Source organism: Pristis pectinata, chromosome 2 (genome assembly GCF_009764475.1).
Source record: "Pristis pectinata isolate sPriPec2 chromosome 2, sPriPec2.1.pri, whole genome shotgun sequence".
NCBI lineage: Eukaryota > Metazoa > Chordata > Chondrichthyes > Rhinopristiformes > Pristidae > Pristis > Pristis pectinata.
The window spans coordinates 33,996,285-34,020,749 of record NC_067406.1 but is presented as its reverse complement, the minus strand read 5'-3'; the positions used below and the strand labels follow the sequence as shown (position 1 = coordinate 34,020,749).

At 39.5% G+C, this 24,465-nt stretch overlaps 1 protein-coding gene across 6 annotated transcripts in view; it reads left to right on the top strand.

The window, feature by feature from the left end:
- il11ra (interleukin 11 receptor, alpha) overlaps positions 1-24,465 on the top strand; it is an 82,891-nt gene that overhangs the window by 45,514 nt on the left and 12,912 nt on the right. For all 6 annotated transcript variants that reach the window (XM_052010046.1, XM_052010043.1, XM_052010044.1 and 3 more), the window contains 4 exons: positions 3,194-3,308; positions 13,038-13,204; positions 14,891-15,048; positions 23,434-23,575. In XM_052010046.1, the coding sequence (XP_051866006.1) occupies positions 3,194-3,308; positions 13,038-13,204; positions 14,891-15,048; positions 23,434-23,575 (582 nt within the window). The remainder of the gene's footprint in view (positions 1-3,193; positions 3,309-13,037; positions 13,205-14,890; positions 15,049-23,433; positions 23,576-24,465) is intronic.

Genomic DNA, 24,465 nt, shown 5'->3' with positions numbered 1-24,465 from the left:
ATGGTCTGAAATAGGACAATTACTGCTTATGGTTCTGTAAATTTGAGCTAAGAGCCACAGATATTTAGGCATTTTGATCTCTTCACAAATGGAGGCAACAGAAAGGAGCAAGTTGACCAACTACAGAGGGTGAAGTGATTAGTAACAGTTCTTTTAATGTGGTGAGGTTTTGAATAACTTTAAGCCTGAGCAAGGTTACCTAGAGATGTTTTTTTGTCATACTTGTGGCTTGGATTGAAACTTTCACACCTAGCAATTTATACTTGAGTGTTTTTTTTTTGCTGGTTTGTGCTGTATTGCAAAAAAATAAATGGTAAGTACTTGAATGGTAAAATCTTTTTGAGCTGAATGTTATTCATTTACTGGTTTTTCATTCCCCTGTTTTCTGTTAACTAAATTCACATTATTTATCTTTTCTATTTTTTTTAGTATCCCTCAGGATTGAGAATGACTGACTTCCACACCACTTTTGTGGTTTCTGAGGTGACATATGAGGCCAGTGTGGGGATCCTAGATTTTAATGCAGATGGTGCAGGAAGTCCCTGATGAACTTGGGTGGGTGGTAGTTTGAGATGATGCACTCTATTTGCCATTTGTCCAAGGCTTCTGGTGCTCATGGTGCACTTACTCGATACCATCCTGAATATTTCTCTACTTCAAGCTGTAGGGGACCAGGGATTCTTAAGAGTCCATTGGAATGTTGTATTTTCCAAGGAGGTTTTGAGAAAATTCTAGTAAACCTTTTGTCTACTTGGTAATTTTTTCCTGTTACAGAGCTTGAAATAGTGCATTCTGCTTTAGGGGTCTGGTGTCAGGAAGATGTGATTCCAAGATCTGGACTATCTACTGCAAACCCCTCAACACACCAGTGCCGTCACTGAAAAGTTCCAGATTCGCTGGAAGGATAAATGTCAGCGTCCTCTCTCAGATGAACATAGAACAATTACAGCACAATTCAGGCCCTTCAGCCCACAAAGTTGTGCTGAACATGTCCCTACCCTAGAAATTACTAGGCTTACCCATAGCTCTCCATTTTACTCAGCTCCATATACCTATCTAAGAGTCTCTTGAAAGACCCTATCGTATCAGCCTCCACCACTGTTTCCGGCAGCCCATTCCACACTCGCCACTCTCTGAGTTAAAAAAAAACTTACCCCTGACAGCTCCTCTGTATCTACTCCCCAGCACCTTAAACCTATGTCCTCTTGTGGCCACCAATTCAGCCCTGAGGAAAAGCCTCTGACTATCTCCCCTATCAATACCTCTCATCTTATACACCTCTATCAGGTTCCCCCCCATCCTCCATCTCTCCGAGGAGAAAAGGCCGAGTTCCCTCAACCTGCTTTCATAAGGCATGCTCCGCATTCCAGGCAGCATCCTTGTAAATCTCCTCTGCACCCTCTCTAAGGCTTCCATATCTTTCCTGTAGTGAGCTGACCAGAACTGAGCACAATACTCCAAGTGGGGTCTGACCAGGGACCTATATAGCTGCAACAATACCTCACGGCTCTTAAATTCAATTCCCCGATTGATGAAGGACAATACACCGTATGCCTTCTTAACCACAGAGTCAACCTGCGCAGCTGCTTTGAGCGTCCTATGGACTTGGACCCCAAGATCCCTCTGATCCTCCACACTGCCAAGAGTCCTACCATTAATACTATATTCCACCAACATATTTGACCTACCAAAATGAACCACTTCACACTTATTGGGTTGAACTGCATCTGCCACTTCTCAGCCCAACTCTGCATCCTATCTATGTCCCTCTGTAACCTCTGACAGCCCTCCAAACTATCCACAACACCCCCAACCTTCGTGTCATCTGCAAACTTACTAACCATCTCTCCCCCCCCCCCCACATCCTCATCCAGGTCATTTATAAAAATTACAAATAGTAAGGGTCCCAGTACAGATCCCTGAGGTACACCACTGGTCACCGACCTCCACTCAGAATACAACTCTTCAACAACTACTCTGCCTTCTGTGGACCAGCCAGTTCTGGATCCACACTGCCATGTCCCCTTGGATCCCATGGCTCCTCACCTTCTCCATAAGCCTCGCATGGGGTACCTTATCAAACGCCTTGCTGAAATCCATATACACTACATCTACTGCTCTCCCTTCATCGATGTGCTTAGTCACATCCTCAAAAAAAAGTTCAATCAGGCTTGTAAGGCAGGGCCTGCCCTTAACAAAGCCATGCTAAAGCTTATCAACATCCCTAATGTTAAGGCCCTAGTTGCACTCAGTTGTTTCCATCAGGCAAACTATATCACCCTCATGCCTGACACATGACTCCCAAAATCACTCTTATTTCAAGCTCTCTCAGGGGGAATAGGTTACCAGGTGAACAGAAAAAGAGACTCAAGGATGTGTTCAAAACTGCTTGGGGGCAGGGGGGCGAAGAATATGCAGTACCCCATTTGTGAGTATCCCTAATCTATAACCGCTTAAAGTGGAGTAGATGCATTTAAAACCCTCAAGTTCATCCATTGGAAATGTACCCTAGCCCTGTATAAGCACCAGAAGGAGGGTACCACTTCACAAACCACACTCACCTGCCATTGCCACATCTCTGGAAGAGTTTGTGGTTCCCATATTGGACAACCTTGGAACCCACAGAACTGGAGTGGAAGCCAGTCATCTTTGAACCCAAAAAACTACCAAATAAACACTAAGACTAGGTTACATGCTGGAGAATTTGTGATTTGTAAATATGTATACTCATTTTAGAGCAAGTTAGTTATCTATCAGTACCCAGTGCAGTACAGTTGGACACGTGCTTTACTTCAGGAAATTAGAACATGGTGGTTCATTTGTCTGGTCGCAGTCCTCAGACTGAGTTATGTGAAGATGGAACACTTTCCTCAAAGGGTCACATATGCCCATCTTTTCCATCCTTGCTGCTTTGGGTTATAAAGCAATATGAGCTGATATGTGACTCTCGATCAAATCATTAGGAAAGTGGTTGGTTAGTTAGATTTTCTAAAGGTTTTTTAGTATTTAAAACAGACTTTTAACACTTAAATACCCAGTCAAGACTTCTATTTCTGTAATTTTTCAGGGCTTTTAATTTAAATTATTGCACTTCAAGTGATCAAGTATTGCTTTCTTAATCAGACATTTACTGTAACTACATTCAGGATTTTGGACAAAAGTCTGAACTGTGCTCTTTCTTTTTCATTAACAGATCCTCCAAGTAAACCATTAGTGCACTGCAAGGCTCTAAATTTTTCTAGAATTTATTGTTCTTGGGAAAAGAATCATGAGGAATCCCTTCCCACCAGCTACATTGCAACCTATAGGTAAAGATGTCTTCATGGACTTGCATATCGTATAATTATGAAATGTTTGACTTCCGTCTAAACCTTAAGTCATTATTGGGTACCGCTTCTGGAATTGCCTGTCCAAAACTATCCTGTGAGAATATTCACCACAAGAATTATAACAGTTGAAAAACATTTCAGCATATGAAGAGAAGTATCCTTGATGAGGTCAATCACATAACAAATGTTGGGAAGAAGTTGGCCAGTGTCCTGTTGGATTTCTTGTTGAAAATTTGGAATTGCATGATTTAGTGTATGAGTGTCATGTTTAATCCCCTCCAGATGTATGCATACCAAATAGGCCAATCAGAGTCCATTGCCTGTTTAGAATGCCGATACTAAATTTGGGAAAACTGGGAAGTGTGCTATGGTATTAAAGGGAATCAAGGGTTATGAAGTTAATGCAAGAATGTGCGGCTGATGTAAATCAACCATGATCTTATTGAATGGTGGTACAGGCAATGGGGACAATAGTGCACTCCTACAACTTTGTAACACAAAACAATGGAGGAACTCGGTGGGTCAGGCAGGATCCAGATGAAGGATCTCAACCCAAAACATTGACTGTCCCTTTCCCTCTAAAGATGCTGCCTGACCTGCTGAGTTCCTCCAGTGCCTTTTGTGTGTTGCTCCAAATTCCGGCATCTGTAGTCTCTTGTGTCCGTCTTTTTTTTTATTATTTCTGCACAAGTACTCGCCCACACCGCACCAGGTCCCCACTAACCTCGACCCACCCCAAACTCCCCTGGATTTGCCTGCAGGTAAGCAGCATGTCCTGGGACTTGGGTCTTGAGCTCCATCAGAAATAGTGCCAGATTGATATCACGGAATTGAATCAGGATTGGTGGTTGCAACTTGCTGCATTTGTGTAGCTGAGGTCCAAGGCCTAATTAGCTCTGGCTTTCTGATGTGCACTCCATGCCAATTTCAATTTGTAACCATTTTCCTGGCCAGTGTCCTTTCAACTTCTATTCTAAAGTGCAGATGTAAAAAGGCTTTTTTTGTTAAAATGAGGGCTTCATTGTTCTCCCCTCCTCCCCCACACCTGCCTATCACTATCTCTTACCTGCATCTGTCACCACCTTGTGCCCACCCCACCTCCCCTCTTTATCCACCTATCACAGCTCTGTTTCCCCACCTACCACCCCCCCCCCCCCCCCCCCCCCCCCCCACCACCAATATATTGGGTTTCCCCTTTTCCTATCTTCAGTCCTGAAGGGCCCTGATCTGAAACGTTGACTACCTGCTTGTCTCAACAAATGCTGCCTGGCCTGCTGAATTCCTCCAGCATCAGTGTTTTTCATCATTGTAGATAACCAACTGACCAGGAATGATCTTGTATTTTTAAGTTATTACGTCCCTGGAATGCAAGATTTTTAAAGCACTAGTGAATATCTTGCAATGGTAACTCCCAGCTCTGTTCAGAGGGTAAATATTTGTGCAGTCTGATTGGTACAACACACAGTGAAGGGTTGTATAACTAAATCCATTGGTGCTGTTTTCAAAAATTCTGAATGTCTGACAACACAATCAGCCATTAATGTTGTTTTGAAATGTCTTGTACAATTAATTCACTTCATGTGTTTAGTATGAGTATAATTTCCAAGTAAAGAAAAGCTCAATTCTTCTACACTGAAATATTTCTGAATGTAATGCAGTATTTCTATTCAGGTGCTACTGGTCATAGTCGATTAGCACAGAAACAGGGCCCCTTGGCCCACAGCATCTATGCCAACCTTTTCACCCATCTACACTAATCCTACTTCCTGAAATTAGGACTGTATCCTGCTCTGCCTTTCCTATTTAAGTGCCTGTCTAAATGCCTCAAATGTAGTAATTGTGTCTGATTTCACCACCTCCCCAGCAGTGCTTTCCAGAACAGTGTTTACTTCAATGTTTCTGCAAATTGGTCCAAAATTTTCAGTGAGGCATGGTTTGTATTTTTTTTAAGTAAATGCAAGAACGTGAGTCACAGCACAATAATTAATTTGGCAGTCAGAAAGTGTTCCTCTAATGTTGTCTTAATAGATCCAATTAGAATTGTTGTCTTCTGACTCACTTGTGTGACCAAGATTTCATCTGTAATTTACCCAAGTCAAGCATTTCTTATTTATTTAACTGACTTTTATTTTCCTGTAAGTCATGTCCAGGAAGGAAACCCCTCTGTTAGGCTCTTGCTCCCTGAGTATTCCAAGATCACAGCAAGTTGATCTGAATTAAAATTAAATCTGCAGTATGCTACCTCTTTAAATTATAGATATTATGAATTGTTGGATAGTTTCACTTTTACATCATAAGTAATAGGCAGAAATGCTGCCCAGGTCTTACTGCAGAAGATCACTTGTCTATTACCCATGTGAAGTGCTTCCATTTTCTATAATTGTTTTGGGACTTGTGTGCTGAAAGAGCCTGCTCCCCTTCAATTGGATAATGTTGTCAAAATTCATTGAGTGTAATCATTCTCTGCCAGTCCCAGCCCCAGTGATCCAATAAATTTTTGACCACTGCACTTCTGTAGGTAATGAATAGCCCACAAGAAGTGGGTGCGAAGGAATGACCCACACACCAAAGGCCTCTTCACTGTTTGTAAATGTCTCTAATACTGAGAAATTTTAAAGCTTTTTGACAAAAATGGAATAATTAAAATATTAAGAGCAAAATCATAGAATTTTAATGTTTGAAAGTTAATTACTTAAACATAGTGAAATAAAGAAAAATAAAACTTAAACTTACAAAATGAAGGCTGGCTATCCCATTCAAAAGAATGGGACTGTGCTAGATGGACCAGCTGTGGCTGGAGTTTAGTTGAGGGCCAGATGTGAAGGGTATCTGAGAGTATTTGGACCCCCTTGGTGCAGCAACCTATGGAAAGCACCTAGACACAATGATGAGTCCAGGGGTGGGAAAAAAAGTGTCAGATACACAGTATTCAAGAATGTACTTTTCTGACCTCCAGTTCTTTCCCAACAGTACCCTGCACTGAAATTCAGCATCACTACCACATGTACTGCAGCCAGTTGATGACCAGCCAGTGGCTTCTCGCAGAATAACTGGCTGGTCATCAAGTCTGACTCCTTGTCATGCTCAGTGGGTTATTAACATCTAAAGAAGTCTTATTACAATATGTATAGTCTTGCCGTCTTTGTGCTCCACGTGGGTGCGATTTATTCACTCATGCAATCCAAAAACCAGTTAGTTGCCTGACGATCATTGTAAAGTGGTGACAACCTTAAAGTAACAACTATTGTTCACATAAGAATATTAATATATACTATATTGCTTTCCTTTGTTTAAACAGAAGAAAACAAACTGATTTAAGACGCACATTAATTGAGCCACAATTTTCACACTTTCTGTGATCTTCACAGCTGTGATTGGTGTGTTAAAGTTGTAGATCACCAAGTACGATTGGAGTATCTTGGACTTGGAACAAGTTTGATCAAAGTCAAGGTGGGGTATTGCATCTTGACTTGCCTTGAACAATAGTTAGACTCACTTTAGAAATGCCATTAGTCTTGCTGTCTTTGCTATTTTTCTGATTATTGTTTGCAAGAATCATGTAGTTAATGTAGTTTCCAGAATTTCTGTCCAATTTTCATTAGCTCATTGTTAGACCCATGCTCTCCACTATCCCTGAACTGCTGAAAGGACTCAGTACATGAATTGTCAAGCAGACTTAACTTTACCTCCTTAGGGCTTGTACTGTGATGTTTCTCTCTTTTAATCAATCTCCCTTGCTGTCCATTCCAAATTGGATTGGACAAGCTTTGACTGTTCAGAGTCTTCTATTCATTAATATTTCTGCAGGAATGTAACCTACAATGGAGTGAAATTGCCTTGCAGCTTGGGGAAAGAGCTATAAGTTAATGTTTCATGGTAAAGTTTGATCAACCTTCTGTAACATCTTTCATCAATTCCTCCTTTACTGTGGACAGACTTTTCTGTTTCCCCCATCATAGGCAGGTGGTAGGAAAGCAGAAAAACAGTTTTATTCTCTTGCTCTGTGAATCATTCAAACTGAAACAATCTAATCCAATCTAAATGATTTAACAGAAACCTTTTTTTAAGGAAGTCTGTGTGCCATAAACATGGATCCTAGCTCCATGCTTTACTTTTAGCCACTTGTAATAGAAGTGAACACCAAAATGTTGTCCATTCTTCTTTCACAAGCAATATGGATGCATTGGAATGGTCTAATAACCTCCCTTGTGTGGAGTGGTTGTAGTCTGCAGTCCTGGCATGTCATGTTATTTAAATCCATGATAATAATTCTGATTCCGATAAATCTGAGTTGTCTTCATCTTTCTATCCAAATCCTGTAGCCACCACTTTTGTATTTACTGTAAATGCTTTCCTTCTATTAGGGGCACTATTTGACTGCCACTATTTTAGATGTGCTGAATAATTGCCATAGTAACAGTAGCAGAGCATCTTGCCAGACCTGCCTTTTGTGTGGCTTGCTTTCACATGACTTGGACTAGACTTTGGAATGCCCACAATTTCTCCTGCTGCACTGGTACTAATGTTCTGTGCTGCTGAAATTAATTATCAATGGAAATGGCCTCAAAATTGTTGTACTTCTATCCCACTCAAATGTTTAATCTTGAGTTTCTGATATAACTAGTCTATGCCTGCCATTTTGTATTATCTAACATTTCAACAATTTCTGGGCTTGATTTTAAGTCTACAATCAATTTTGTATGTGCTATCTTTTCCTTTGGTGGAGTCTGACCTCAGACTTGCTGCAATTAATAGTGAGCTTCACAGATTTATCTAATCAACATGGTGTTTGTCACTTAATGTTATCATTTTGATTCTTTTAATGTTATCTTCTAGAAGAATCTATTGCCTTTGTGTCATGTGTGCTTGTGGATTACTAACCTCTAACAAAGTCCATTGCAAAATGTAGAGATCCACACACTTGAGACATGTGGAGCACAAACAAGTCCTTCACTAACATTGTTTTGTAGAGAGTAGTTGGCCACATGATGTAATCCTCAGGGTTGGCAGCTTTGAAGTAACAATTATTGTTCATCAGTAATGATACGTATGCTATAGTCTTAAAAAGCAATAAGCAATCATCTTATTTATATGGGATGGATTTAAACCAAGGTTTGAGGTTAAAGACCAATGACTAATTCACTAGTCTAGTTCTCTTTTCTATCTGTAGTAATTTAAAACTTTGAGATGTCAATCAACTAACATCTATTCTGCACTTTTTATTCTCATTGGATTGTCTCAGCATACTTGAATTTTTGGAGGAGCAGATAGTTTAAAATTTGAAATCTTTCTTGAGCAATTTAGTCTGCCAGGGAAAGAAAAGCTTTGTTTGAATAATCTTGATGGTCAAACAGGATTATTTATTGAGGATCATGGATATAAACCATGACCACACAGATGAAACCATGACCACATAAATGAGGTGCTAGAGTAATAGCAAGTTCTATGAAGCTTAATCAGCAAATTAAGCACCAAGAAATAATGGAGAGAGGGAAAAACCGATGCATAAATTAACCAGGATTTATCTTTTGAGCTTGTCTGAATACTGTCAAAGCACTACTTTGAGACTTATCCTTCCAGCAACGGCTGTACTCCAACCTCTCAAGGTATCCAAGTGCAAAGCTGAGTTTCTTGTATATTTAAAAAATCAACACTATAGGTCAACTTAAAATCTCATGACATTCCTCTCTCACCACCACTGACCCACTGAGGGGAATTGGGAAAGTTCTCTTTGATTAATCTGGTTTGCCCTGCTTCTGGCCATTAGAAGCATTCTATTTAGACTCTCCTTACATTGTCAGCAACCAACTGAAAAGATCAGAAATTTGAACTAACACACTCAAATCTATAGAGGGAAAAGTTATCAACAATAGTGAGAAGTTGTCTCCATGATCCTATTGACTTCAATTTTACTAGGACTTCTTGGGGTAACTTTATCAAAAAGGGTAAATTAGGAAAATAGACAGCTTTTAAAAATCTGATTTAACATTTTAACAAACTAAAATTTTTAGTACTTGTTTTAGCAAGTATTATTTCAACTATTATTATAAGCTTGGATCAAATAATTGAATTTATAGTAGCTAATCCACCAATGAAATTTAAGGAATTACAATCTGACCTAAGCTCCAAACACTTGATATTTAATTCAGTTTAAAAGGAGACTTTTTAATATGGAAAGTGAGTAGGTTGGGAAGAACAGCTTACGTTTTTAATGCCAGATGTAAAACCAATGTTTATCCTATTTAAATGTTGATGTGGATATAATCTGAGTGTTAACTTGAAAGTGATACCAAATTCTGTGGCAAAACATTGACTAGAGAAGTACTACAGAATACTGCACAACCGCATTCCACTGGAGGAAGAAATGTGGTTTAACAAAAGAAAAAAGCCCACCTTTCAAGTGTAATTCAATATGTATATCGGAAGGCAGAGATAAATACAGGAATAAAATTACATTGATTTAATGAAAGATTAATCCCTCATTCCTGGAGGGATTTTAGTAGTCGTATGTATAGAATGGAGCACCTGAGTTGGTTCCTCCGCTATGTTGTATGATCTGTAATCAGGAGCGTTAACATATGAAACAAGATTTTACTTGACATACAATGGCATGCAAAAGTTTGGGCACCCCGGTCAAAATTTGTTACTGTGAATAGCTAAGCAAGTAACAGATGACCTGATTTCCAAAAGGCATAAAGTTAAAGATGACACATTTCTTTAATATTTTGAGCAAAATTACTTTTTATTTCCGTTTTTTACAGTTTCAAAATAACAAGGAAAAGGGCCTAAAGCAAAAGTTTGGGCACCCTGCATGGTCAGTACTTAGTAACACCCCCTTTGACAAGTATCACAGCTTGTAAATGCCTACTGTAGCCAGCTAAGTCTTTCAATTCTTGGGGGATTTTTGCCCATTCTTCCTTGCAAAAGGCTTCTAGTTCTGAGAGATTCTTGGGCCCTCTTGCATGCACTGCTCTTTTGAGGTCTATCCACAGATTTTTGATGATGTTTAGGTTGGGGGACTGAGGGCCATGGCAAAACCTTCAGCTTGTGCCTCTTGAGGTGTCCATTGTGGATTTTGAGGTGTGTTTAGGATTGTTATCCTGTTGTAGAAGCCATCCTCCTCTTTTTATCAGCTTTTTTTTAGACAGTGTGATGTTTGCTTCCAGAATTTGCTGGTATTTAATTGAATTCATTCTTCCCTCTACCAATGAAATGTTCCCTGTGCCACTGGCTGCAACACAATAGGTGAAGAAGGATGGGGGAGGCAGGGCAAGGGGTGGAATCATAAGGATCCACCCCCGTGCTTGTGTTCTTTTCATGAAATTCTGCACCCCTTTTCTCCAAACATACCTTTGCTCATTGCAGCCAACAATTTCTATTTTAACTTCTTCAGATAACAGGACTTGTTTCCAAAATGCTTCAGGTTTGTTTAGATGTTCCTTTGCAAACTTCTGACGCTGAATTTTGTGGTGGTGATTCAGGAAAGGTTTTCTTCTGGTGACTCTTCCATGAAGGTCATATTTGTGCAGGTGTTGCTGCACAGTAGAACAGTGCACCACCACTCCAGAGTCTGCTAAATCTTCCTGAAGGTCTTTTGCAGTCAAACGGGGGTTTTGATTTGCCTTTCTAGCAATCCTACGAGCAGTTCTCTTGGAAAGTTTTCTTTGTCTTCCAGACCTCAACTTGACCTCCACCATTCCTGTTAACTGCCATTTCTTAATTACATTACGAACTGAAGAAATGGCTACCTGAAAATGCTTTGCTATCTTCTTATAGCCTTCTCCTGCTTTGTGGGCATCATTTATTTTAATTTTCAGAGTGCTGGGCAGCTGCTTAGAGAAGCCCATGGCTGCTGATTGTTGGGACAAGGTTTGAGGAGTCAGGGTATTTATAAAGCTTTGAAATTTGCATCACCTGGCCTTTCCTAACGATGACTGTGAACAAACCATAGCCCTAACAAGCTAATGAAGGTCTGAGACCTTGGTAAAAGTTATCTGAGAACTCATCTCTTGGGGTGCCCAAACTTTTGCATGGTGCTCCTTTCTTTTTTCACTCAAATTGAACAAAACAAAAATAATACACTAATCTTGCTTAAGGTGTTGAAAAGAGTTTCATCTTTAACTTTGACTTTTGGAGATCAGTTCATATAGTACTCTTCACAGTAACAGAAATTTTGACTGGGGTGCCCAAACTTTTGCATGCCACTATATGTAATGAAATTTGTTGTTTAGAGTAGGAAATGCAAATGGAGCTAGCAATTGAGGCATTGTTATGAATAATACCTGATACCAAGTGTAGTAAAATAGCAAATAGACAAGATAGATCAATGGTGGTGATAGATTAGAATAATTGTTATCTTCACAGAAATACAGAAGTTTATATTGTGAAAGGAAGATTAGGCAAAACTAAGACCATTTATTTAAAAAAAAATGCTAGTAGTCTGCCCTATTAAGAAAATGGGTCCTCCTTGTTCTTCTTTGTCTTGGCCTTGTACAATGTTGTGCAGCTCAGTTAAATTTCCTGCTGTCTCCCTTGTTTCAGATTGAACTATTACATGAGGAAATGAGGAGAAACGGCTTCCACATGCCAGAGGACAGTGAGCAGGAGGGAATAGAAAGATAATTTTATGAATAAAATTATTTACTATTGGAAGTGCACTGAACACCACATCTAAACAGTTTTGTTACCTTTCAACTTGCTGCATTATTTGTTGTGGATGCAGAACAGGTGTAAAATATTCTTTTTGTTTGAAAATTGGCATCCAGGGAAGAAGTATTTAGAAATACAGTTCAAGGTCCATCAAGATTTCATCATATTATTCTGAAGTCCTTGTGTAGATTATAGTGGAAAGACTATTTGAATCTTGTGTTTGGAATGAACTGCTATCAAAATTGCATAAAATGTCTCTGTAGTGCGGCGTATTTATTCTGTTGTACCTTTGCACTCTAAGTTTGGTGCATGTGCAAAGAATTTTGGATACCCTATTCAATATTTTCACATGATATAGATCCCCTTCTAATAACCTTTCAACTTAGAGGAATGGAGTTGATGACATAATATTGCTCTGTTTCTACTGAGAAATTTTAGTCCAGTTTTTTCAATTTTTTTTCCTTAGCTTAGTTTGGTTTGATAGACTGTTTTATAAATTTTCTTATTGTTTTGGGGATTTTTTTCTTTCTTTTTGCATTTAATCTTTTTCTTTCCTTTCTTTTGTATTATATTCATTCACTAAGAGATCGTCAGATCTGCAGATTTTTTTTATATACCATATTGTCTTTTATGATTATCCATGCCATGATTGTTCTTCTGATCTTTGTATTACATGTACAAACATTGATGTTATATATTAATCTGTATTAATTTGGAAACAAATAAAAAGATTGAAAAAGAGAATTTTGGATACCCATTGTGTTTGGCTCCCACATAAATTATGTTGAGTGGACAATGAATTTGTTGCTACTAACTTTCGATTCAAATATTGTAAAGAACGGAACCTAATGTGAAAAGTATTGCAATATTTATCATTCTTTTTAAGGTGTCATGGCTTTTTTAATCTTATTGGTAATATTCTTTTCAATCACTAAATTACAAAATGTAGATTTTTTGCTGCACTCCTTGGATGGAAACAATGCCATTGATTAAAATTTTGCAGCTTGAAATCTTTGAAGAATTATTTGTGTTCTTAAAAACTTTTTTTTGTTGTTTTAGGGATCCAAGCAGCAAAGTTTGGAATTGCACTACACAGTTACCTAGTAGTGTTTGTCAAATAGACAACCCTCAAATATTTTCGCAACTGCCGTATGTAATGAATGTAACAGCTGTCAATCCAGTTGGCCACAGAACTACGCTGTTAGAAATTGTAACACTGGACATTGGTAAGTAATTTTGTTTGGTTGAAATATAAAACAGATATTTAAGTTGTTAAAACAGTTGAATGTCCAATGATTTGGCTGGCCAGCTAACATATAACATCTTACAATAATGAGAAAAGGAAATGCTGTTAGTTACATTTCAGACTATTGGTTAAGCTATGAGGAAAGAAATGCGGGTGAATAATATTATTGGTAGTTATCATTTATGGGAAGAAGAGGAATGACCAAGACTGGTGTGAGAAATCCAATGTAGGAAAATGTCATTGAACTTTAAGTGTACTAAAACACTCATTTGCAGCACTGCAAACAGCTGCACACTGATTTGGAAAAAAAATTACCACAGATTTTGGAAATTCAAAAGTAAAAATGGAAAACACTGAAGATGCTAAATAGATCTGGCAGCATTTGTAGAGAGGGTTGATGCTTCAGGCTGATGGTTTTCATTAGAACTGGAGAAAACTTTAAATTGTTCTCTTAAATGCAGAGAAAGAAGAGAGCAGGAGATAATCTAAAGGAAAGTCTGGTAGATTTTTATGGAGCTGGCAGGAGTGATTAAATGGTAAAAGAGAGTACTAAGTGAGCACTTCTATTCTGTTGCCTCTACTTCTCTCTATCCCTATCTGGCTTGTTTGACCTTGCTCCCTTGCCAGTTTCCAATGAAATACTCCAGAAAGAACACTTCTCACCTCCCAGCTGGCTGGTGGACATTGTGCATGGGGGCAGGATTGCCAGGAGAGATGGAAGAGTGGAAAGATCTGAGCAGCATGGGAGAAAATCATGGGAGGCACCAGAGTAGATCTGGGAAGGATGGGGAAAACTGGGACCTATGAACAACAAAATTGAGTGGAATGTGATTGCAGACTGGCTAATGCATCTGATTGCATGGAGAAATCCAAATAGGCTAACAGTTTTTCCTGGGGTTGGAACAAAGTTTGTTCTCTCTTGCCTTCACAGAATGAAAGAAAAGCACTGAGCTGTTCTAAATAGCATGCTTCTCCACTTCGGGAGTGGCTGGTAGACAGTTCATGTCCCATCTTTCAAACCTGAACCAAATCCCATCCAGTTCTGGATTTGACACATTAATTTTTACATATTTAGTTAGTAAATGAGTTGCACATTCTCTCGGACCAAATGGGTTCCCTCACTCCAGTTCTTCCCTGCCCCGGCACCCCCCACCCTGTGCAAAAGACATGCAGGTTGGTAGGTTAATTGAATAGTAGTAGAATTGATGAGAATGCAAGAGTTACAGTAAAAATTAGTGGGGAAATGGGATTGTACTGTAAACTATCATAGATTTAGTGGGTCAACTAGTCTGTTGTATGGAAATATTACTTGCTATTCATCCAAAACCCACACTCATGATCACAGGTCCATAGATATTTATGGCATAGAAAGCGACCATACAGCCCATACCACTAATCCGGCTGAAAAAGGACTGGGTTTATCCCACCTTCCATCTCATGGTTTGCAGCCAAGTAGGTTAATGTTCATCAGGGTGCTTTTTAAATGGGACATGTTTGTGTGTCCACCATCCTTTTAGATTGTAAGTTTTTGAGTGGAAAATGTTTATCCCCAACCCTCCACTGACCCTTCTACTAACTGCCAGGAAACAACCCTGTATTATCAGCAGGTGTCTGTTACAGCATTTCTGGCAGTTCAAATGGTCATTATTTTCTGCATTTATTTCAGTTCAGCCTGATCCACCTACAAATGTAAAAGCTGAGCCTGTTTTTGGATCTCCTAGAAGAATAAAAGTTCATTGGAATTATCCATTATCATGGAGCTCGCGTTTTGAATTAAAATTTATCCTGGAATACAAACTTAAGCAGAATAACTTCTGGTCTCGGGTAAGTTCATCAGTGGTTTGAGGTTACTACTTGTGGTTTGTGTTGACTTTTCTGATGAATTTGGAGATCTCAGGTCTGACTGCAACACTGATTTCTGAAGATAGTTTTTATTGTGATTTTATTTGTCCTTGCAATGTCCTTGATCAAGTGCTAAATCTACAGTCATGCTTTTGGCATAGCTATGGCTGTTGTCATTGTGCTTCAGCTTGCCGTGGTTAGGTATTTGAAATATTAAACTTCATCTGAAGAAAAATACATTAGTACTTATAATTGATATTGATGCTAGACTAAACTTGGAAGTGTATATTTTGCTTCTAGGCGCCAATTTTAATTGCAGTAGATCAGATGCATGTTTTCAAGTTTTTGATTGATTAATGAATTTGAGGAAATTGGGAAAAATGTTCAGCAGAACAAATGGGCAAAATGGACACCTAAGTTCCAAACATAATGATTTTGTGTAATGCATGACATAGCCACTCTTGAATAACATTTGTATTGTTGAATTTAAGTAATGCCAGCTGTACAATCAAATTGCAGTTTTCATCCACATTTTTTGCTGTATTAGTGGTGGGAAATTTCCACTGAAAGTTGAAACATGAATGCTATAGTAAGCAAAATTTAGGTTTGCAGAAAATAGTATTAGTGCTGCTGATGGACTTTAGTTGTATCAGACCTTCCCATGATCAGGTTAAATCACCTTGCTTTCTCCAGTCTTCTGACTCCTACGCAATCAAGCCTAATAATCCTAACCCAAAATGCAACATCTCACTTTTGTGTAAGTTTTTATTCACTTCTGTGAATTTAAATTTTGTGTCCTGTAGGTTTTTCCCCCCAAAGGGGGAAAATGTGATGATGGGATTCTGTGCATATACCTGGAGGGCAACTGTTTCTGTGTTGTGCATTAGGAACTCTCCTTTTAGTTTTCTAATGTTACATACCAGCAACAAAAGAAACACACTGAGACGTGGATAAGTGTCAAAAACTATTTTATTAGTAACTAATGATAATAAGAAAAATAAAAATGTTAGATATTCAACATTAACCCCAAAACTAAACCCTGTGTGAGTGTGTTAAATTCCCAAACTCCAAGTCCAGGAATAGTTCTCAAAGTTCAGTTCAGCAAGCCATAAGGTGAAACGTGAGCAAAGGCTTCTGCAAAGCCACCGTTGACTGAAGAGAAGATGTAGAGAGAGATTATGAAATCCACAGACACACATGCTATGTCTTAAAGGGACATTCACCAAATAGTAACCTAATCCATAACACTAACTCTTCCACTTTATCAAATTGCATTTCTCTCATAAAACTGGTCAATAACTAGATAAACAACAAGGAAATACCTCAGACTGGATTGTTTTAGCATGTGGAAATCCAGTTTTTGGAAGGTTGAAACTTTATAAGAGTGAAATTTGAGTATTGAACTGTAGACAAAATCAATGAAAAGTAAAATGGTGAATATGCAGCACTGAACAGAAACTTGCAGTAATATAATGTTAACTATTCTCAGAATTAAACAAGAAACATGCAGTTTAATTTCTGTAGTTTTATCTATCCAGTGCCAAAATGTCCTCACTTGTGATACAAAATCAGAAATTTATTTGAATGGGTAATACTGCTTGAGGTACATTCAATATCCTTAGAGGGTAGCCTGCAACAAAGGACCGTAAAACTGAATTTCTCATGCCAGCATTCACATGAGCTGCCAAATGCTCAGTGTTTTAAACTTTCCCACAAGGTATTTATTTGACAGAACCATTTGATAATTCCCTAATTCTAAATGTACTGTTGGATGGGTTCCAATCCAAAGCAATGGAGCGGAAAATCTGCACTTTATCAAAGACATTGTGAACTAAGCTATGATTGTCTTGCTAAGGCATTTATCATCCAGTCTGGGATGTGTGTTCATGAGTCATCTTCTGAATTAATCCTTGTTTTGGGTGACAAGTATAGGAAAATGTATTATAAAAGACTTGTACTTCAAATTTTCCACAAATTGCCAATTCCCTTCTAAGGCTGTCACAATCTGAATTTAAATAAGTTAATGGGCTTGATTTAAAACTTTGCCCTCCATTCCCTCCCCAGAGCTACCCAAATAATTATACCACAATATTAGTCTTAACAAAAAAAACTTGCAGAAATTCTTGTTCTGTTGGTGGAAGTTGGTGTTTCTTTACCAAGAAATTTAATCAATAGTAAGGGGGTTGACATAAGACTTTTACTCGAACGACTACGACTGCTTTAAACTACTGTTTTTTTCTAAGTGTGAATTTCCAAATGATACATTCATTCAAGAAATGTGAAGAGTGAACATGTGGAAGGGCCTCGATAGGAATTCCTGTGCAGAGATATCGCTTAGCTGCACCCTCACACAACTTTAAGGAGCAAGTAATGTCCTGCATAAATGTCAGACATTGGTTATTTCCTCTTGATGTTCAATGGTAATAACCTCACCTAGCCCTTCACCATTAATGTCCTGAGGCTTGTCATTGGCCCCAGATAGATGTGGCTACTGGAGCAGGTCTGAGACCAAGTACGATATGGGATGGCATGATACAGTGGTTGGCCACCTGACTTCCTAGAACTTCATTTATAACCCACAGGTTAGGAATGTGATAAAATCCTTTGGGGAGTTGCAGCTGCAAAGACACCTTAATTTGACACCATCCTAGACAAAGCAGTCATTAACCTTCACACTAGCCAAACACCTGTGTCATCCACTGTTTTTGCAGTGTGTACTATCCACAAAATATAATGCAGCAATTCACCAAGGCAGCTTTGAAGTTGAATAAGGGTTTAGGTGAACAATATTTTTGATGTTGAACTCCAGGAACCTCCAAGGCCTGCCACATCTCCTAAATTTGTAATCGCTACCGTCAATAAGGTCAAGGAAAGCATGTGCACGGGAATACTATCAACCTCAATTTTCCTCTGTCACCCAGTGATATATCTAATTTGGGTGTATTCTCACTAACACATCACTTTTGGGTTAAAATTCTGGTATTCCTAACTTCAGGACTTTTGAGAAGGGCAGAACAGTGGTGCAGCAATTAGTGCTGCTTTGCATCTCCAGAAACTTTGGTTTGATACAGACCTTCGATGCTGTCTGAGAGTTTGTGCTTTGAGCCTGTGGGTTTTTCCCAGTGCTCAGGTTTCCTCCTAAAGATGTGCGGGCAGGTAACTTGCCCATTAAGTTTAGGTAAATAGCAAAAGCATCGAATAAAAGGGGAGAGTTGATGGGTATGAGTGAATGTTGCAGGTCTCCAGGGGCAATACAGATTGGGGGAATGGAGTTGCTCTGGGAGCCAGCAGGGACTCTGGGCCAAATGGCAGCCTCCTGTATTGTAATAAGAATGTGAAGAGCCATGTAGAATTTTGGTTGTGTGGATACTAGATTTTCATTTGGAAGCACTGATTTATGTATGTAACATGTTACATGGCATTATATTATTACGAGTTTAATTTTTTTTTAGCCAAAAGTACTTTGAAATGTAGTTATTGTTGCAATGTATGAAAGGCAGCACTCAATTTGCAGACAGCTTATGTGCACAAACAGCAGGATGATGATGATCAAATAACCTGTTTCATTCATGGATGATGGTCAAATATTGACCAGGATGTGGGGAATAAGTCCTGTTTTTGAAATAAAACCTTAGGATCATTTATATTCACCTGAGAAAACAAACATTGCTTTGGTTTAACATCTTATCTGAGGGACCCATCTCCATCACTCGTACTGAAAAGTCAGTGTAAAGTTTTGTGATTGGTCTTTTAAGTGGGTGAAACTTTAACCCACAATCTTCTGACTGGTGTGAGAGCCATTCCAATGAGATCCAGAAGATCTATTTGGAAGAGATCTCTTGGACGACAAAAGCAAGGTGTTCTTGATTGGCAACTCAGGATACAATGGCTCCACAGGTGTTTGAAGAGAGGTCTTTTTCAGGAAAAAAAACATGACCTATGAAGTAGATGGTGGATGGAAAAAAAGCAGGAGATCAGCAACTTGCTGGTAACTACAAGAGGCATAAATTCTTCAGTATTATCGAGGCCATCTGCAGCCCAAACACTTGGCCCAACACTGAGAGCCAAAAACTGAGGGAAGCTTCTCAAGGATAGAGAGGCAGCCACTGGAAGGATCAATTCAAAGAACTCAAACAAGACACTTGACATGCATCTTGACATGCAAGAGCACATTGCCTAGACCAGTCACAATATTAGCTCCTCTATTTTGCTGCATAACACTGGCCTTTGATAAAGGTTTACTATGGCATCCTGGAAAACCTGTCCCACTTCCCATATCTCTAAAGCCAGCACAGTTGTTAATCATGTGAGGAAAGGAGCTTTGGAATATCATGATCTCAAACCCAATGTAAGCATCATGGTTACTGAGTAACAAAGGTCCCCATCTTCAAACATTTCAGAAACATTGTTTACAATATAGCAGCCACCTCAAAGCATTGGAGCACAGCCAATGGTTTTTACAAAATTCTCAAATCACTGGCTTGCTAAGCAAACCAGTGTTGGTATCCTCTCCCGGTCCAATATTGCCAAAGCTTGAATTGCACTCCTTTGACTCTAATGGGCATCTTTTGCATGCTCAATATCAGAGTCCCGAAACAACTACTTTGCTTCAAGGTCTGATGTAGTGAGAAAATATTAGGAGGACAGACAGATCAATTCAATGACTTTCTCGGACTCCTTGCCAAAGAGAAGAATTAGGTTGAGACTAACATAGTCATAGAGCAATACAGCACTGAAACAGGCCCTTTGGTCTACCTCGTTTGTCCATGCTGACCAAGATGCCCATCTAAGTTAGTCCCATTTGCCCACCTTTGCCCATATCCCTCTAAACCTTCCCTATCCATGTGCCTGTCCAAGTGTCTTTTAAATACCTGCTTCAACCTCCGGCTGATTATTTCATATATGCACCACGCTCTGTGAAGTTGCCCCTGGAGTCCTTTAAATTTTTGCCCTCTAGTTTTTTGATTCCCTTTCCCTGGGAAAAGACTGCATTAACCCTATCTAAGCATCTCATGATTTTACGCACCTCTATAAGATCACCCTTCTGTCTGCTCCTCTCCAATGAATAAAGTATGACCCAACCTTTCCCTATAACTCAGGCCCTCAAGTCCTGGCAACATTCACATAAATCCTCTTAGCTCTTTACTCTTCCAAGGTTTGAAAAACTTCTCTTGGCAGTTTCAGCATCTGTTTACTTGAGTGAACTCCACCTCAAACTAGCAATGCAAAGAGCAGCAGTGTATACTTTGTTTCACAGTAAGGGCCCCTGAATTTTGCAAGCTGAGTTAACCCTCTTGCTATATTTCAGCAGTAGGTGTAACCAAATTCAGTGTTTATAGCTATTTTGCCTTTTCAAGCATACCTTCTGTACACAAACCACTGAACTTTTTCCATATTTTCCACAGCTGAATACAAATGTAGTTTTCATTACTACATCTGCTTTGCTATTCCTTTGAATCAATTTGAATAACCATGAATACATATGAATAAACTCTTGTGCAAAAGATCAACATGTTCTTTATTGGTTTTGAGTCTCCAAAGATTTTGTGGATGGCTGTTGGTGGGTGTGGAATCTTGATTTAGCGAGAGTGCACTCTGATTTGAGTCAGAAGGTGATGGTTTAAGCCCCACTTGAGCAGGAGAGTTGAATATCCATGGAAGTGCTATGATGCTGTTTGTTTAGTATTATCATAGAAATTACAGCACAATACAGGCCTTTCGGCCCACAATGTTGTGCCGACCTTTAAACCTCACCTAAAACTATCTAACCCCTTCCTCCCACATATCCCTCAATTTTAAATTCCTCCATATGCTTATCTAGCAATCTCTTGAATTTGACCAATGTACCTGCCTCCACCACCGCCCCAGGCAGTGCATTCCATGCCCCCAACCACACTCTGGGTAAAAAAAAACCTTCCTCTGATATCTCCCTTGAACTTCCCACCCATTGCTTTAAAGCCATGCCCTCTTGTATTGAGCATTGGTGCCCTGGGAAAGAGGCGCTGGCTGTCTACTCTATCTATTCCTCTTAATACTTTGTATACCTCTATCATGTCTCCTCTCATCCTCCTCCTCTCCAAAGAGTAAAGCCCTAGCTCCTTTAGTCTCACCTCATAATGCATGCTCTCTAAACCATGCAGCATCCTGGTAAATCTCCTCTACACCCTCTCCAACGCTTCCACATCCTTCCTATAATGAGGCGACCAGAACTGGACACAGTATCATAAGTGTGGTCTAACCAGAGTTTTGTAGAGTTGCATCATTACCTTGGGGCTCATAAACTCGATCCCACAACTTATGCTAACATCCCATAAGCTTTCTTAACTACCCTATCCACCTGTGAGGCAACTTTCAGGGATCTGTGGATATGAACCCCCAGATCCCTCTGCTCCTCCACACTACCCAGAATCCTGCCATTAACTTTGCACTCTGCCTTGGGGTTTGTCCTTCCAAAGTGTACCACCTCACACTTGTCCAGACTGAACTCCGTCTGCCACTTCTTAGCCCAGCTCTGCATCCTATCAATGACAGTCCTCCACACTATCCACAACACCACCAACCTTTGTCGTCTGCAAATTTGCCAACCTACCCTTCTACCTCCTCATCCAAGTCATTAATAAAAATCACAAGAAGTAGAGGTCCCAGAACCGATCCTTGTGGGACACTGCTAGTCACAACCCTCCAATCTGAATGCACTCCCTCCACCACAACCCTCTGCTTTCTACAGGCAAGCTAACTTTGAATCCAAATGGCCAAGCCTCCCTGGATCCCATGCCCTCTGACCTTCTGAAGAAGCCTACCATGTGGAACCTTGTCAAATGCCTTGCTAAAATCCATGTAGACCACATCTACCATACTACCCTCAACAATCTTCCTGGTCACCACCTCAAAGAACCCTATCAGGCTTGTGAGACATGATCTTCCCTTCACAAAGCCATGCTGGCTGTCCCTGATCAGACCATGATTCTCTAAATGCCCATAGATCCTATCTCTAAGAATCTTTTCCAACAGCTTGCCCATCACAGACGTAAGGCTCACTGGTCTATAATTCCCTGGACTATCCCTACTTTTTTTGAATAAGGGAACATTTCTTTTTGGAAACACCATAATAAAATGGTGTAATCCATTTTCCTGAATTTTCTCTGCCTTTTCAAAGTTTTAGAGCGGCAAACAATCTGTTGGAGGAACTCAGCAGGTGAGCATCTGTAAAGGGGGTGGTTAAAAGAATTGTTGACATTTAAGGTTGAAAGCCTGCATCAGGGTTTCTGAACTACTTGAGTCTTGATGCAGAGTTTTGACCTGAAATGTCAACAATTCCTCCACTCCCCCCCCCACCCCGATGCCGCTCGACTTGCTGAGGTCCTCCAGCAGATTGTTGCTCCACATTCTGTCCTTTGTCTTCAAGCTTCCAGATCGGATGTGCTCTTTCATATGAGATGTTGATCACAAGTTCAGTCTACTCTCTTGGATATATGCATTATAAGCCATGCCACTATTTAAATAAGGTCTTTGGCATTCAGCCTTCTGCATTGGTAAACAGGTTTTCTAGAATACTCTTTCTGTGGGACTAGTGGCAGCTGTATTTCCCCACATTATAACAGTAACTAAACTGCAGTGTATTTGGCATTAAAGTGCTTTGAAGTAATAAACTATATAAATACAGGTGTCTTTTCCTTTATTATTAATTTGAGTCTGTGTTAGCTTTATCTTTGGCCAATATAGTAAAACTCCAATAACCTGTAATCTGCCTATATTGAAATCCAGATGGCTTGTTATTTGATTCATCAAATATTTACAATGCTCCCGTCCAACTGGCTAGGGTCCCTGGAAATGTTATAATGCAGTATAATATCTTCCTTAAATTGAATGTGAGTTGGGGTATTAATAGGAGTAACATTCACTAGTTTGGAAAAACTACCTTGTCCAAGAGTCAGTTGTACATCGAAACAGTGAAATGCGTCTTTTTGCGTTACTGAGAACATGCTGGGGGCAGCCCACAAGTGTTGCCACTCTTTTGGCACCTACAAGCATGCCCATAGCCACAGCTCCTAACCTGTATATCTTTGGAATGTGGGAGGAAACCAGAGCACCCAGAGGAAACCACGCAGACACGGAGGACACACAAACTCCTTACAGCGGTGGGAATTGAACCTGGGTCGCTGGCACTGTAATAGTGTTACGCTAACCACCACATACCACGCTGCCCAAATATGTAATTGCAAGTTCTAGAAATGCTAAGGGGTGTTGTCATCACTTCTTAAAATAAAGCATTCATGTTTAAATAACACTTAGTGTTGTAATCCAACTACCAGAATAATGATCTCTGCATTTAGAATCCTATTTTTGTTTTAAATGCTTTATTTTCAGATAGAGACAAACAAGAAAGAAGAGACTATTACTGATGCCATTGCTGCACAACTGTATGTGATTCGTGTTAAAGCAAAAGATTTTTTTGATTCTGGGAATTGGAGTGACTGGAGTTCTGAAGTACTTGTCACTACATGGAGTGGTAAGTGAAAATCGTCTGCAAAATACAGATGCACTTCATCTTTGTTTCAGAATCGCTGTGTAAAATGAGTTTGGTTGAACTTGCAGTTGCATGGGATAAATTCTACAGCACTCACAGCAGCAGACATTGGGCAAGTACAGTGAGTCAAATGTCGCCACACACTGCAACTTTCACAGATGGTTGAGGGAGGTTTATAAAGGTGATCAAAGGATAAATCATTGACCAAAGTGATGTAGCAATAAAAGAAAATTAAAAATCTCATTGAGGGAGGACAAGTCTCAATTCATCTGACCTTCAGGTGCAGGAAAGAATACCTTGATCTAATTAGATAGCTTTCATTATTTTGTCATTCAGCTATTTTCAGAAGGACTGAAATAAATTCTGTCCTCTTTGGCAGGTAATATATTGGCCAGGGCATCAGAAGAACTTGCATGCAATTATTCATAAGAGTAGAGGTTGGGCACTTGGCCCATCAATTCTGTTCTGCCATTTAATAAATTTGCAGCTGGTCTGCTTTGTAAACTCAACTTCACATTCCCATCCATGTGTGGTGGGAACTTGTACACCCTATTGTTTATCAAGATTCTACCTGCCTCTGCCTTTAAAAGTATTCAAAGGCTGAGCTTCCACTGCATTTTGAGGAAGAGTTCTGAAGTCTCATGACCTTCCAAGCAAAAATCACCACATCTAATGTTTTAAGTGGGTAATCCCTGCTGCCCAGTAGACTGAGATTTGTGCTAGCTCTGAGGTCTTGGTTTTCAGGCACCTATTTCATCAATTGATCAAAGGCTGTGCTGCCCCATTAAAGGTGGTGGTGAATTTCATAATCTATATCTGCCTTCACTGAGGTGGAAAGTGGTCTATATTTTCCAAGGTCTCACCATGAACTT